A 13,761-nucleotide genomic window follows, 5' to 3' on the forward strand; every position below is an offset into this window, starting at 1 on the left:
AAATCCTGAACCACTTAAAACCTTGGACAGAGTTTTTAAGGTACTCAGTCTTACATAGCTGATAAACTTGGTTTTCTCAAAGCACAAAGCAACCAAGTACTGCAAATGAGGTTCTATTGAAGTGCTGCAAGTCCAGTCTCTATATCCATAGGTAATTAAAAACAAAATATTGACCTTTAAACTTTCCAAGATTAGACAGCTTTTACCAAACTGCAACTCAACATTCTCTTGTGAGTCTTTCAGTATCCCCAGCTTAGTTTTTCTTGGATTCGTGGCACCCAGGCTTTTTCTGGAGGAAGCAGCAAGACCATTGGTTTTGGCCAGTTTCCTTCTTCAGAACGCAGAGCCTCAAGATGGTCTCATGAGTCAAAATGAAACTAAGATTTGCCTACAAACTATTAACTTCTTCAGTAACATTTTTGTCTAGACCACCTAGACTGCATATGTGCTGCCTCAGAGCATTTGAAAAGCAAGGCACCTTCTAAACTTCATCACAGCTGCACCAGCTGGGATACTCTGATAACTTGGAGATAGAAGTAGGAATATGTTCATTGAATCTCCATACAAGGTTGAGTAATGAGGGCTGCAGCTATGTTGCAGGACAGGTTTAAAATTAAAAATATTTTTTTACAGTATTTTTCTTTTCGAGAAATCCTGTAAGGACCTGAGACAAGTGCAAGATTCTGCACATGAAGAGAAGAATCACCATGTACAAAATGGGAAACAGCTGACTAAGGTAGTAACATTTTAGAAAAGAAAGAAAGAAAGGGGAAGTCTCTGTGTTGTATAAGATGAATAAGCCACAGGTATGCAGTGTTACTTAAAAAATTCCCCAAAACCACAGCAACAAATGTTGACAACGTAATCAACACTTGCAGGTGGTAGTCTACAAAGATCTTAAAGTAACTTTCCTGTTTAACTTGTCAGTGGTAAGACATCTTACATCCAGGTTTGGGTGCCTAGTTTCAAGTAAGATAAGGTAACTGGAAAGAATCCAAAAGAAGCCAGTCAAAATGGAAGACCCAGCTCAAGAGAAAAGTGACCTATAAAAACACGTTTAATGGGGTTGTGTTGCATAAGACAGAAAAGTCCACATAATGCAGGAAAGGGCATGACAATATTTTCAAGTCTACCATTTGTTACAGAAAGAAACTAGTCTGTTCTTGGCCTCAGCAATGGCCAGGATGAGAAGCACCAAGTTCAAATTACTGTAATGTAGATTCCAGTAAGACTTTAGGAAATGCGATGTAGTTTCTATCATCCAAAGAGTTGGATGTTGGAAATCTCCAACTTTGGCTGACCTACATCAGGAATAATACAGGTTTATCACATTCAGTGGACAGTGGGAGACTTTCTTGTCATAGGATACTTTATATACAGTTGTTATGAGGCCATTAATTGTGAAATCAAAAAATCAAGTTAAATACTTGAAACATGCAATATCCAGTAATGGCTGGTTTGAAACCCTCAGCACAACAGCCTTTTCTGAAATGGCTGAGCACACCCAAGACAGTGCTTACAGTGGAGTCCTGACCCTGAGGATGCTTCTTCCCCAGAAGCACTGATATCCTGGGGTGTTAAGCACATAATGTACGTAATAAATGTATGTAAGCATACCTACAAAACAGCCAGCCAAGGACAGTTTCTGCGGCTAAAGGAAGGTCAGCAGAAGAGAACTGGCTGACTGCTTCTCTGACTGGCCAGGACTTAGACCCCACAGACTGTGCCTTGTCAAATCCATCCGAACCGAACCTCCTGTGTGGCACTTGCCCACCACACACAGTTAATCAGGGTCCAGAGTCTGCTTTTAATGTCATTTCTCCCAAAATTCAGATTCACTCAGCCTTGCTGAGCTATAACTAAGAGGTTTCTTTACTGAGGTGTTTAGTATAACCACTGGTTTATTCTTAATTCAGCAATATGAAGTCAAAGGCTACATGCATCTAAAACAAACACACTGTACACTACATGCCGTGTTCATGAATTGTCCTTTTGTACTTACTTTCTAAACAGCCAGTAAGTACATAAGAACCATTTTAGCCATTAAAAGGTATTCATGCAAGACAAGCTTCAGTCATTACTCAAGGTTATACTTTGGGAATTATATATTAGGATGTTTCTCATTTTGCGTATACTCCTCAATCCAATAAAAATATCTTTTGTGGACTTCCATTCATCTTTTCATGGAATGCACACTTCCTGTCTGTTAGTCCAGTGCCCATTTGTTAGTCATACTGTCAAGTTTCTCATTACTTCAGAAAGTTATTACAAAGATTACACTTCATATTCTCCATACTTTTCATATTTTTGTTTCTATATTTTCTATGTCATATTGAAATTGTCACTCTCGAGAAAATCTGCATTGCTTGAACTGTCTACATCTTATCCGATGTAAAAATATATTTTCCTTTATCAATCTAAATATGCCTTCAGATAACTGTTTTTATTGTCTGGCATGTATTATTTCGCCTTTATCTGTATTTATGGGAAGATATATGAGACATGAAGAAATATACACTGCAGGTTGTCCAAATGAATAAATCCAATTGAAAATCATAGTGATCAATACTGTAGCCAAATAATATTCTTATTACTCCTGTATGAAACAGGATTTTAGAATTTCCACAGCATTAAAATCATAGGGGTGTTTTTTTTGTATAAAGCCTTTTCCAAATCTGTAGTTTGAGTATTCATTCTGCCAATGCCCTACATGCAAACAAATGCTGCAATTAGTCTCTAAAATCATGCTATTAAATAAACAAAAAAAAAATTCCAACATTTATTTTATTTGTTTCCTGAATGTAGAGACTCCTAGGCTTGTATGTTTTTTCTCTATAACCAGTTTCTAGGATTGTTAGAAACACTTTGTTTGTTTGTTTATTTTAAAATGAAAGCTGCAATTCACAGGTGTTCACATAATTCCTGATGAATTGTGTGACTGTTTTCATGCAGAAAACCAGCTATTGTTCTGAAACTCATAACTAAGAGACTATGAGAAGAAAGAGTAACATGAAATTCCAAAATTAATCCAAGGAACGGCAACTTTTATTCCAAAGGATATCTATACAACAACAACCAGGAGTAACTATGAGGTATCTCAGATAATACCTTGTATCAGAGAAGACTGAATGTGTTTAGCTTATTCTGTTCATTAATTGTCAGAGCACTATGAAGTTCTAATTGGAATATTTGAGATACTATTACAAAAATATGAAAGGGAGGGAATTAATACCTGTTCTCAACAGAATTCTAAAAGAGAGAAATATGATCCACAGAGCTTGTTAGCCAGATTCAGTAAATGTATGTCAATACATTCTGAAATGGTTAGATGTCCTTCACTGCACATAACAGTAATATCCCTAGGCCACAGCTGCAGCATGAGCTTAACTCAGAATTCAAGGCTTTACCTAAAGCTCATCAACAGAGAAACACACTGCAGAGGATTTCAGTAAGCATGAAATGCCAGCATGCCTGTCTACCCATGAACCAGAATTTGGTACTTGAGTCATTGGGTTATTCCACAGAAACAATAAAAGAGAATTACAGCACATCCCTAGCTGGTGCCTACAGTCTCCCAGTGTTAGGAGGCACTGCCTGTTGGTATTCCCTCAAATAGAGTTTTTTCAATGTATTCTATGCTTCTTCACATCTGTTGTAGCTGTCCTACATAAAAGATGAGAACTCATATACATGGTATACAAGTGTATACATCCCTCAGTGTGAAAATGGTGTGCAGACAGAGCAAATGAGTTTTCACAGGGGCTGAAGGGCAGGTAAGTTGAACGTCCTGTGGACTACACCTCCTTCTCAGTGAACATGGCCATCATGCCTACATAAGAATCCTACTGATTCCATCAGGCACAGTTGCCTTCATCCCCTCCACCCATTCAGAACAAGTTTTAGCTCTTAATTCTCATTAAACAAATCAGTGAATAATAACTAAATTATTGCTATTATTATAACTTAGGGGACAAAACTGGTAAAAGACAATAGAGGAATTTTGTTTAATTCTAGAGAGTTGTGCATTTAAATATTTACTACAAGTAAATGTGCCAAGTGGAAACTTCCCCAGCCAAATATTTGTTTCTTACTGGCTAGCTCCTACTGTCTATCTCAGCATGTGAGAGCTTATCCAGTGAATATATAGTACTAAGGATCTTTCGCAAGTGAGTTAAATACTGTTCCTGTCTTTCTTGCTTCACTACACTTGTTTTGATCCTTCCTGAAAAGACTAATGACCTCTACCATCTTTAGGAGATCAAAATTACAACCCAAGATATCAAATATCAGGCAGTCAACTTAATAGCAAACATACATCCAAAAATGCTGGCTAGCCAGGTTTTTCAATTAATTCAGTTCAATTTCAGTAATATTTTTCCCTTCAGGACATGAGAGCAAACATTGAACAAACACACTCAAAAAACTTTGTCAAGGACTACCATTGAAAACACAATCTAAGTTGCATTCGGGGAAGGACAAGCATTTCAGGACCAATTGCTGCCTCTGTCTCTCTTCCTCTACTTCCCCCACCACCCGTAAAAACCAACCAGACATCTTTGTTTAGATTTTGGGGTTTTTTTTCAAAAAATGGAAAACCCTCTGTGAACACTCTGAAGTGGAATGGGAAAAAATAAAGACCAGAGCCCCCTTTTTTAAATTACTGCGTTTAACCAGGTTAAAAAACTTAGAAACCTATTATTATGTAGCATTATATAGAAAAACATATTATATTGCCAAAGAACTATACAGCTATTTCTTAATCCACAGCTTGTCCGTAGCTCAGTTTTCAAGCACTACATTATAGTGCAGGAACAAGGTCTGGGAATCAGCATCTCAGCATCTTTCTAGATAGATTTCTACAGATGTCCTAAATCAAACTATATTTAGGGCAAATATTTAGCTTTTAAAAAGGTAAAGATTTACTTTTATACCTCTAGCCCTCTGGAAAGTTGTCATAGCTCCTTCTACAGACCACTGAGTTCAAGTCCATCACCTCATCAGAGTGGACACATTTTTGGAGGAGCCATAATGCAACGTTGCCAGCACTTGAAAGAATTTGTATTTCTCTTACAGCCCCAAATTCCTGTAGCTGTCTAAAACTCCATTGTTTTTGCCTAAAAGAACTTCCAGTCCCTGAGGGTTATCCAGAAAAAACTAAATGTGACCAACACAACATGGCATCTCTAAAAGCTAAGTACACAGACCTCAAGGAATGTGTAGCCTTAAAACATCAGTAACATTGAATAGACCGCACCTTCTGTCACAGTACCATCAGCTAGAATTGTCTTGAAGTATGAATCCTGGTATGCCCCCTTTTCTGCTTGGGGCTCTCCTTCTTCCCTTTGGTCTCTCCACCTCTCAGATGCTACTTTTGCAGGATATACTGGCAATGACAGCTGAGCAGCACACCACTGCGAGAACTTCATCAGTTCTGTTGTGAATCTGTTCAGTCTTTGGGGAACCGTGCTGCATGCAAGTGCATCTGTCTGAAGCACGTGAAAAAATCAGAGTTCCTAGTACTTTATACCAAGGTCTTACATCCACCTATGAGTCTCCAGCTCCCCTTCATGCAGTGCTCTTTTATAAAATTTGCAAGGCATCACATCCACCATTAATCAGCAGTAAAAACTGGAGCCTGCCTCAGAGAGAAGGTAAGTGCATCTAGGTTTTCTCCTCAGTCCTGTACCATTTCCTGAAGCTCTCTTTGCAGTATTTGTGGCTCATTGGACTGGAAATCATTAAGAACAATGAAAAGTTCAGAAAACTAGTTACTGTTGATGAAGAAAGGTGAGCACCCAGGTTATTATACCACAAATCTGGATTTTGTATTAATTCTTTTAACCTCAGAACCAACTCACCCTCTCTGCATTTCAGAGCAGGCATTTCAAAGGGAGGGCTGAGGTTCAAAGGAAAGCTATGCATGGGATTTCCCAGGCATCTCATTTGCAACAAAAGAGCAATCCCACTTAAGTGGAAGTGTGGACACATGGAAGAGGAGCAGGCTTGCGCTCTGCACTCCCTCACTCAGACCCCGAAGGAGCCAGGCCTCTGGGGCTGTGCCCACTGCCTTACCCTAGAGACAGGCTCCATTCTCCAGGGCAGGTGAATGGTATGTGTGGCATCAGCAGCACAAGGCATGCTGGGGTACCACATGGAGGGAAGCTGGCAACTGTGTGTAGCTGCTCTTGAAGAACCTGGAAATAAGGGTGAAAAATACAGACTAAAACCCCAAAATGAACAAAAATAGGATTCTCTTCTGTTTGCATTGAGATGCTTAGCACGCAACTATTTATTTGGCAAGTTTGCTACAGTCTCACAGTATTAAAAAGTCTTTGACAGAGTTTGAGCTTTTCCTCCTCCTGCCAAGAAGTTTCAAAAACCTAAACCAAATTAGGTGCTCCAAGTTTGTTAGAATTAAAATTAAACCCAAACACAATGCAGAAAGCATCGTTTCAACTGTTCCATGGGGAGAAAAGTAGCGAAGTGAACATAACAAAAATACAAACGTTTCCTTGTTCCTTCCTAATTGCCTAATTGGTTTTGAGAAAGCTAAGTGATTCAAGAGTACTTTGTAAACACCAGTTCTCTTCGAGCAGCCTGCAGTGCAAGTTAAACCCAGTTTGCTCTAAAGCAAAGACTTCCTAGAGCAAGCACCTAGCATCGGGATCCAAAAGTGTTATTAGGCATCTAATCATCCTTCTTTTCTATGTAATCTGGGGAGCTGCCGGCCCTAGGAGAGCGCAGGGTGCCTGCCTGAGAGGGTTAAATAGGGTCACAGATTTAATGTGGATTCAGAACCCAACTTTGGTCCTTTCGCAGTATTAGGGCAGGAGGAAGGGCAGGCGGAGGAAGGGCGGGCCACGGCTCGGTCTGCAACGCGCCTCGGCCGGAGTCAGACCCGCTCCGGGGGCCTCGCACCGGTTCTGCATCTGCGTCCCTCCCCGGCCCACGCCCGGGCTGCTCCCGGGAAACTCCTCGGGACATCGTCACTCTCCGTCGGCCGACTCCATCCCGGGCGCTTCTCAGCAGCCTGCCCGGCTCCCCCGCCGCTGGAGCACGGGACGGAGCCGCGCGGTTGGGCTGCGCCCCGGGGCAGCCCCCAGCCGGCCCCCGCAGGGGCAGCCGCGCCGCCCGCCCCCCGCCAGCACTCACCATATTACAGATGGAGGCGATGTTTCTGACAGTCATTAGTCTAAAGGTTGCAGCGATCCCACACCGCCATCTTTATAAGGTGAAAACAGCCCCGCTCATGGTGGGAAGAGCGCAGGAAGGGATAGGGGGCGGCGGCGGCGGCGGCGGCTCCTGCTCCGGGGCTGGGATAAAAGCGAGAGGAGGGGACTGCACAGGCACCCTTTGCGCCCGCAGAGCGGCGAGAAGGACGGACCTTCCCGGCCTCCCTCCTCCGGCCGAGTGACCGGGAGCTTCAGCAGCGCGGGGAGAGCGGCCGCATCTCCGCTCCTTCCGCCTGTGCCTCTCGCACGGTCCGCAGGGCCCCGGGCTCCCGCTGGAGCGCTCAGCCGCGCCTCTGCGCCAGCCGGCACCGCGCTAATCTCTCCCTTCCTCCTCCTCCTCCTCTTCCTCCTCTCCCGGCGGCTGCCGTTGCCGCTCGCCGCTCCATCGCAGCGCCGCGCCCGCTGATGCGCTCTGACAGCGCCGGGGAAGGGACGGGAAGAGAAGGGAAGGGAAGGTCAGAGGCAGTGCCGGCACGGGGCACCCAGCGGGCCCGGCGGGGCGGCCGCCGCCGCAGCCAATGCGCTGCGGGGCCGAGGGGCCGCGGGGGCGCTGCGCCCGCCGCCCCTCCGGACGGGCCCTCCGACACGAGTGCGGTGCTTTAATCACCGGGCCTGGAATGGCCACGGGGCTGGGAATCCCGGCCTCGGTGCGTGCACAGCCATACCGGCAGGCAGCGGGGTGAAGGACAGGAAGGCAGGACGACGTGGATGTGTGGCAGGAACGGCGGCACTGTGCTTTGGAACATGCTCACCCCACCTAATTAGGAGGTACACAGGAGGCCAGGCACTTGCAAAATCCAGAACCGTAGGCTGGAATGTAATTTACTGCCCTCAGTTGGTGCTTTGTATTGCCATTCATGCAGATAACATTTATCTTCACAAATGCTGTTTTGGGACTGTCCCCACACCATGTGCTGACCACAAATTCACAACATCTAGCATTTATACGACACAGTTAATGTAATAATCTCAGGTTCTCTTCAAACACAAGCAAGTCGAGGCCCATGCCTTTCTCCAAGGCAGAGCAGTGTAAGCATATTAAATTCATGCACGTGATAATAGGCACAAGGTTGTTAAATAGCTAACTGGAGGTCACATAGCAAATCTCTGAGAGAAGCAAGAGCAGAGTTCAGCTAGGGCAATCCTCATCTTAGAATTCCCCTTTCCTTAGCAGATGTTGCTTTTTTTCAGCAAGAGCCTAAGGCCCGTTTATTGTTCCTCTGCTATGCTGGGGAAATCATTCAAATAAAGAGAGAACTACTAACATTTCTACAGACACCTCTGTTCCTAACAGCACCTGAAGGGTGGCATGCTCATTCCTGGCTACACCTTTCATTTCATGATGCTAGAATAAAATAATTGCAGCCTATAGAGCCTGGGTCCACAGGCTTCATTTACAGGAAACATTCTGAAGTCAGTATTTTTTTAAATTATAATTTCAAAAAAAGATCTATGATTACTAGTAAAATCTGGCATCAGCATAACATCTAAAGATAAATTCCTGCCCTGAAAATACTGTTAGGTAAGTGGCCTTAATCCAGCTCACTGTGGACAAGTGCCTGCTTTATAAAAATGGTATCAAATTTGGCATTAGTTGGTATCTTGCTGACAGTTTCAGCAAAGAAACTCAAAATCGAGTTGTCACAGAGACAGAATTTTCTTTCCTCCTTAAGTTGGATTAGGTATATTAAATCATTGCAGACATTCAACATACAGGATGGAGAAAGATTTTTGGAATGGAGTGAAGTCCACAGGGCAACTAAACTGCTTCATAAATCCGCAAATCACTATGCAAAAGAGCCATTAAATAACATCACTGAGAAAAAAAAATTATCTTTGGTATAATTCTATTAAGTTCATGGTCTTACATTATGTGTGAATTTGATCCCAAGTGTTTAATTTGCTTAAACTCAGAGGACTGGATTACACATAATATGACAGGTTTTCTCAACATAACCAGGGAAAATGGGAGTTAAGCCAACATGTCAGGACTGAAGCAATCAATGTCTGATTAGTTTCCAGTGCATTTCTAAGTAGCCTGGACAGTACTGCACCATCCCTGGTTTTTAAACTGATGCCTGTTATTACACAAGCCTAATCATGTATTCTTTGCTGTAGCCTGCTTATTCCCATTTACTGTGGAGAATCATAATTGCTATCAGTGAAAAGTTATGGAACAAACAAATGGGTTTGAAAGGTGATTAAAAATTTAAATGACACAAAATGCCTTATGTAATAAAGCCATTTGCCTCACGTATATTTTAATGTCAATAGTAATACAAACCCCAGAGAAATCATAGAATGTGTGAAGACAAAAAAGAAAAAAGTGGTATTTCCATACTTCTTTTTTTCTTAAATGCCAATTACTTGACTTCAGGGTAAGTTTTCTGTTGTTTCTGTTCATTAAACTTTTTTGACACAAAAATAAATTGCTACTGATTAAGCACTTACTGGTTGTTCAAGGGAATATTTGTAAACATGCACACACATCATTCTGTGAAGAATTCAGTATCATATTCCTTAATGCTAATAGAAGTACTTTCATTTAAAGGTGGACACTTTTCTTGTCTTTTTTTCTGAAGATAAATAATAAATATAGAGAATAATATACAAGTGTATTTGTGTCAGTTTGAAAATAGTCTAGCACTGTCTTTTTTGCTCTTCAGACATATCAAAACAGGAAAGAAGAAAGAAACTTTCATGCTGGAAATGGACTAGTGTCTGTTTTTGTTTTTTTCTGCTGTTGTCATTTTCAGGAATAGAAACTTTATTCCTGACGCTGTTTGAAGATAAAAAAGTGCTAAGCAATGCAACAGATACTAGTTACAAACTTTATAGGAATTGTATAAATAAAGAACAGTGCACAATTGTTTCCACTCCAAAGCATTGCCCTATCTCCTTACAACAAACAACCAACCCTGTGTTTCTTCTGAGTGTTAGACAAAGAGAAGGAAAACAAAGGACTATTTATAACCTAAGAGTGCTTATATAATTTCTGTTGAAAGGTCAAAAAATAACTCCTGCATTCAATTTTAGATCTGTCTTGGTCTCATCTGGTTTTACACTTGAACATTTCTATTTCACTACATAAAATATGGACCTATTGTAAATATCCTCTTTGGCTAGCAGAGGCATGGATTTCCATAACATTTTCCACCAGACTTTTCAGAGTATTTTGCAAGCATTCACTCAGAGTTGTCAAATTATTTGGTGGCAAATTAATATTAGCTTCTTTTACAAAGCAAGAAAATTGCCAGCAGAAATGTAGTGACTTGTCCAAAGTTAACACAGGAGAGTTGGTAGCAAATCTGAGACTAGAATATCTGTTCATTCTGTGCTACAAAGAGGATATTGCATTTCCTCTCCAGAAATCTTGTAAAATTCCACAGAGGGTTCATTTATGTTTTTCTTGTAATAAGCTTGGGTCCAGAAGTGGGTAATCATCCGTCCATTTTGCTGAACAAATGTTTGGAACAGATCAAATTTAGGATATATTTCCAACCAATTAAAAGGTCATTTTAATGGAAAAGGGAGTTAAAACAATACTAAGGCTTCCTGAAAGCATGGAAAATATAAGAATTATAGAAGAATTCAGATGTCTGAAATATTACAGTGCTGACAATGTAGGTTTAGAATTTTACAATTTTTAAAATGTTTTGTATCTAATGTTAAATTATGTTCTACCAAAAAATAGCAAAATATCTTTAACAAAATGGCAAATGTGTAGACACAAGAATGAGAAATCGGGATTTTCCATGAAGCTTGGCCTTATTCCAGAACAGACTGGTGGCTTTAGTACAATGCCAAATACCAGCTTGCAGCCTACGGATTGAATCTGTGGCACATGGCTTATAGCAGGTCCATGGAAACCACTCCATCTGCACCTGAAATTCTAATGGCAAGAGTGAGTTGCAGTCCATGAACAATTTATGGAAATCCATAGAAAATGTGGAGAGTCTAAAACCAAAATATCAACCCAACTTTGGAATTACTATTTTTCTTTACGACTGTCATCTTCAAAACAACCCTTACCCAATATTTTCAAATTATCTGAGAAATTATTTCTCTTGATTCAAAATACTGTAAAACTTCGTGTTTTGGTGATAATATGATTGTCAGGATTCTAAAGATAAAGCATAGAAATAAAACTGCATTAAATTGATCCCTGAATCTTGCCTATCTTTTGCTAGTTTAAGCATTTTACTAGTTGGCAAGTAGAGAATACCACCTCTTCATTTTTCTCAGAAATGATTACTTTACAGAAGAAAACAAAACACTTTATAGCATCTTGTGGAATCCTCTGACTCCTCCCCCTCAGGGACATCCCCAGGGCCTTGCCTTGGAAGAATACATCATAAAGTTTTCCCCACCTCAGCCGACAGAGAGGACTTAAGCCATGATGCTCTGCAGCACTACTGCCAATCTACGTTAGATTGCCTCCCCCATTGGCCAGCTGACACTGCCCACCCCAATTACTCCTCCCTCATGCCCCCTCAGGCTGCTGCCCTTTGTCCTTTGCTGTGCCCTCAGGGGACTGGTCACTGACCCCACGCTGAAGTCATGCAGGCCACATGGTTCTGTCTGTTGTCTCTGCTCCCTTTGGCAGGGTGGATGCAATAAACCTCCGCTGGAATAGACCATGCACAGACCCTCCCTGTCTTTCTTCTGATGAGCTATCTGTGGTGTGTGCATGTGCGTGTGTGTGTGCGTGCGTGTGCGTGCGTGTGTGTTTGTGTGTGCGTGTGTGTGCATGGGCTTGAAATGGCTGCTCTGGAGGCCTCACTCTGAGCAGCTTCTGAAGGAGACCTGTCAAAGAAGGTTGCAGCACTTCTGCCACCCTGCCACACTGCAACAGCATCTGACATCATCGTTTTTTGGCCGCACACCACATCTGGAAGGCCAAAGACAGCAGAACAAGACAGAAGCAAGTACGTGGATGTTGAGGTACCAAAAGCTGGCTGAGTAGATACAAGGGGTCGAAGAGTTGTCTAGTGAAAGCCATTGCATTCTAGTCTATGAAGAGGCTGTTAAAGCCTCTGCAGCCAGTCCAAGTCAGTCATGGCCTGGAGCTGTGATTATCTCATCATACCTTACTCCTGCCCTTTTCCTTCCACTTGAGTTTCAAATACACTGTGTTAAGAGCTTGGAACAGTGACTGTAATAGAACTTCAGTGCTCTGTAAATAATACTGACCTTCCCCACCCTCACTACTCAAGGAAAAATATTCCCACCTTTCCAGAAGGAAGACTCTTGAAGAATGGCCTCTTCATCAGGTATATTATTCAGCAAGGGAGCTCACAAGAAAACTTTACTGGCATTTTTCTTACCTGTACAAAATGTGCTGTCAGGTGGAAAAACACTATTTAAATTCTAATCATACATATTAGCTGGAAAGAGATAACCAAAAATTTTAACCATGGAAGTAATTTATCAAACAAAAAGAGACTCACTGAGCAAAAAGAACAGAAAATTGAAGTTTTTACAGAAATATGTTGACATTTCTGCCTCTGAAAAGGAAATTATGATTCTGGCTTGCCTTCCTCTTCTCCAAAGATCGAATTTATAATTTTTGTTCTCTTTTACAGGCTTCAATTTTAACTCACAAATATTCTGAGGACAAAAAACCACCAAAGGACAGATAAGCTGTAACTGGCATTTAGTCTGGCATTTTCAGCATGAATTTAAAATAGCCTTTACATTTTATTACATGGTGCATAAATTAAATTACACTTTTCTTACTTTACATTACATCTCAAAGTTTTAACCAAATTTAACCACACACAAACACACACACATATATATAAATATAAATAAAAGGCTTTAACATTCTAAGATTTCAAACCTGACTATTATTTAATGTTACTGAATACTAATACTACTTTGCAGGTAATCCACCTGCAAAGACTGACGGTAACAATGAGGTTTTACTTGATTGATTTTCCTTCATATCAGTGTGGAGAAAGACAGTAAAATTGAAGTGAAATGTTTATGACAATTACACATTGTGGTAAGCTCCTGATGTTGTTAAACAAGTTGTTTTCAAGAGACTTTCTTCTGTGAGAAGCATCAAAGCATCAGAGACTTTGAGACTTAATTCTTGCATGTGACAAAGAGAGACTTGACTAATCAGAACATCACTCTTCAATATTTGAACAAATTAGTTCAGCTCACCCAACTCCTTAAAAAGCTCAACACTAATCTACAAAGCAAAACTCCCTGCTGCCACTTAATAAATTTCAAAATGCCCCCATGATAACTGGATTTCCTACAAATTCTGCTCTTGACTAGGCCTGTATTTCTCCCTGTTAGTGAGTGATCCAGGGTAACCTCAAAATCAACCAGATCCATCAATACTGTGGTCTTTCCCTCAAGTCCCCAAAGCACCCAAGCTGTGGGCAGACTCGGTGCCCAGCTGAGAAGTTCATTCAGATAAAAGTTACGTCCCACACACATGGAAACAACAGATCTCCCTGCAGCCTTGTAGGCAGCAACTTAGTGGTTAGAGTACTTTAACAGGAAATGGAAGAAC

General features: G+C 41.3%; 2 protein-coding genes across 2 annotated transcripts in view; both read right to left on the bottom strand.

Moving 5' to 3' along the window:
- The window catches only part of USP46 (ubiquitin specific peptidase 46), a 28,171-nt gene extending 20,462 nt beyond the window's left edge, over positions 1–7,709 (bottom strand). Inside the window, exon 1 of the mRNA XM_054291699.1 lies at positions 7,153–7,709. Within this exon, the coding sequence (XP_054147674.1) occupies positions 7,153–7,188 (36 nt within the window). The 5' untranslated portion in view covers positions 7,189–7,709. The remainder of the gene's footprint in view (positions 1–7,152) is intronic.
- The window catches only part of SCFD2 (sec1 family domain containing 2), a 328,968-nt gene that overhangs the window by 81,598 nt on the left and 233,609 nt on the right, over positions 1–13,761 (bottom strand). The window lies entirely within an intron of this gene.

This window comes from Melozone crissalis, unplaced genomic scaffold, assembly GCF_028551555.1.
Source record: "Melozone crissalis strain CALT ecotype California unplaced genomic scaffold, PUWL_Pcris_2 ptg000006l_1, whole genome shotgun sequence".
NCBI lineage: Eukaryota > Metazoa > Chordata > Aves > Passeriformes > Passerellidae > Melozone > Melozone crissalis.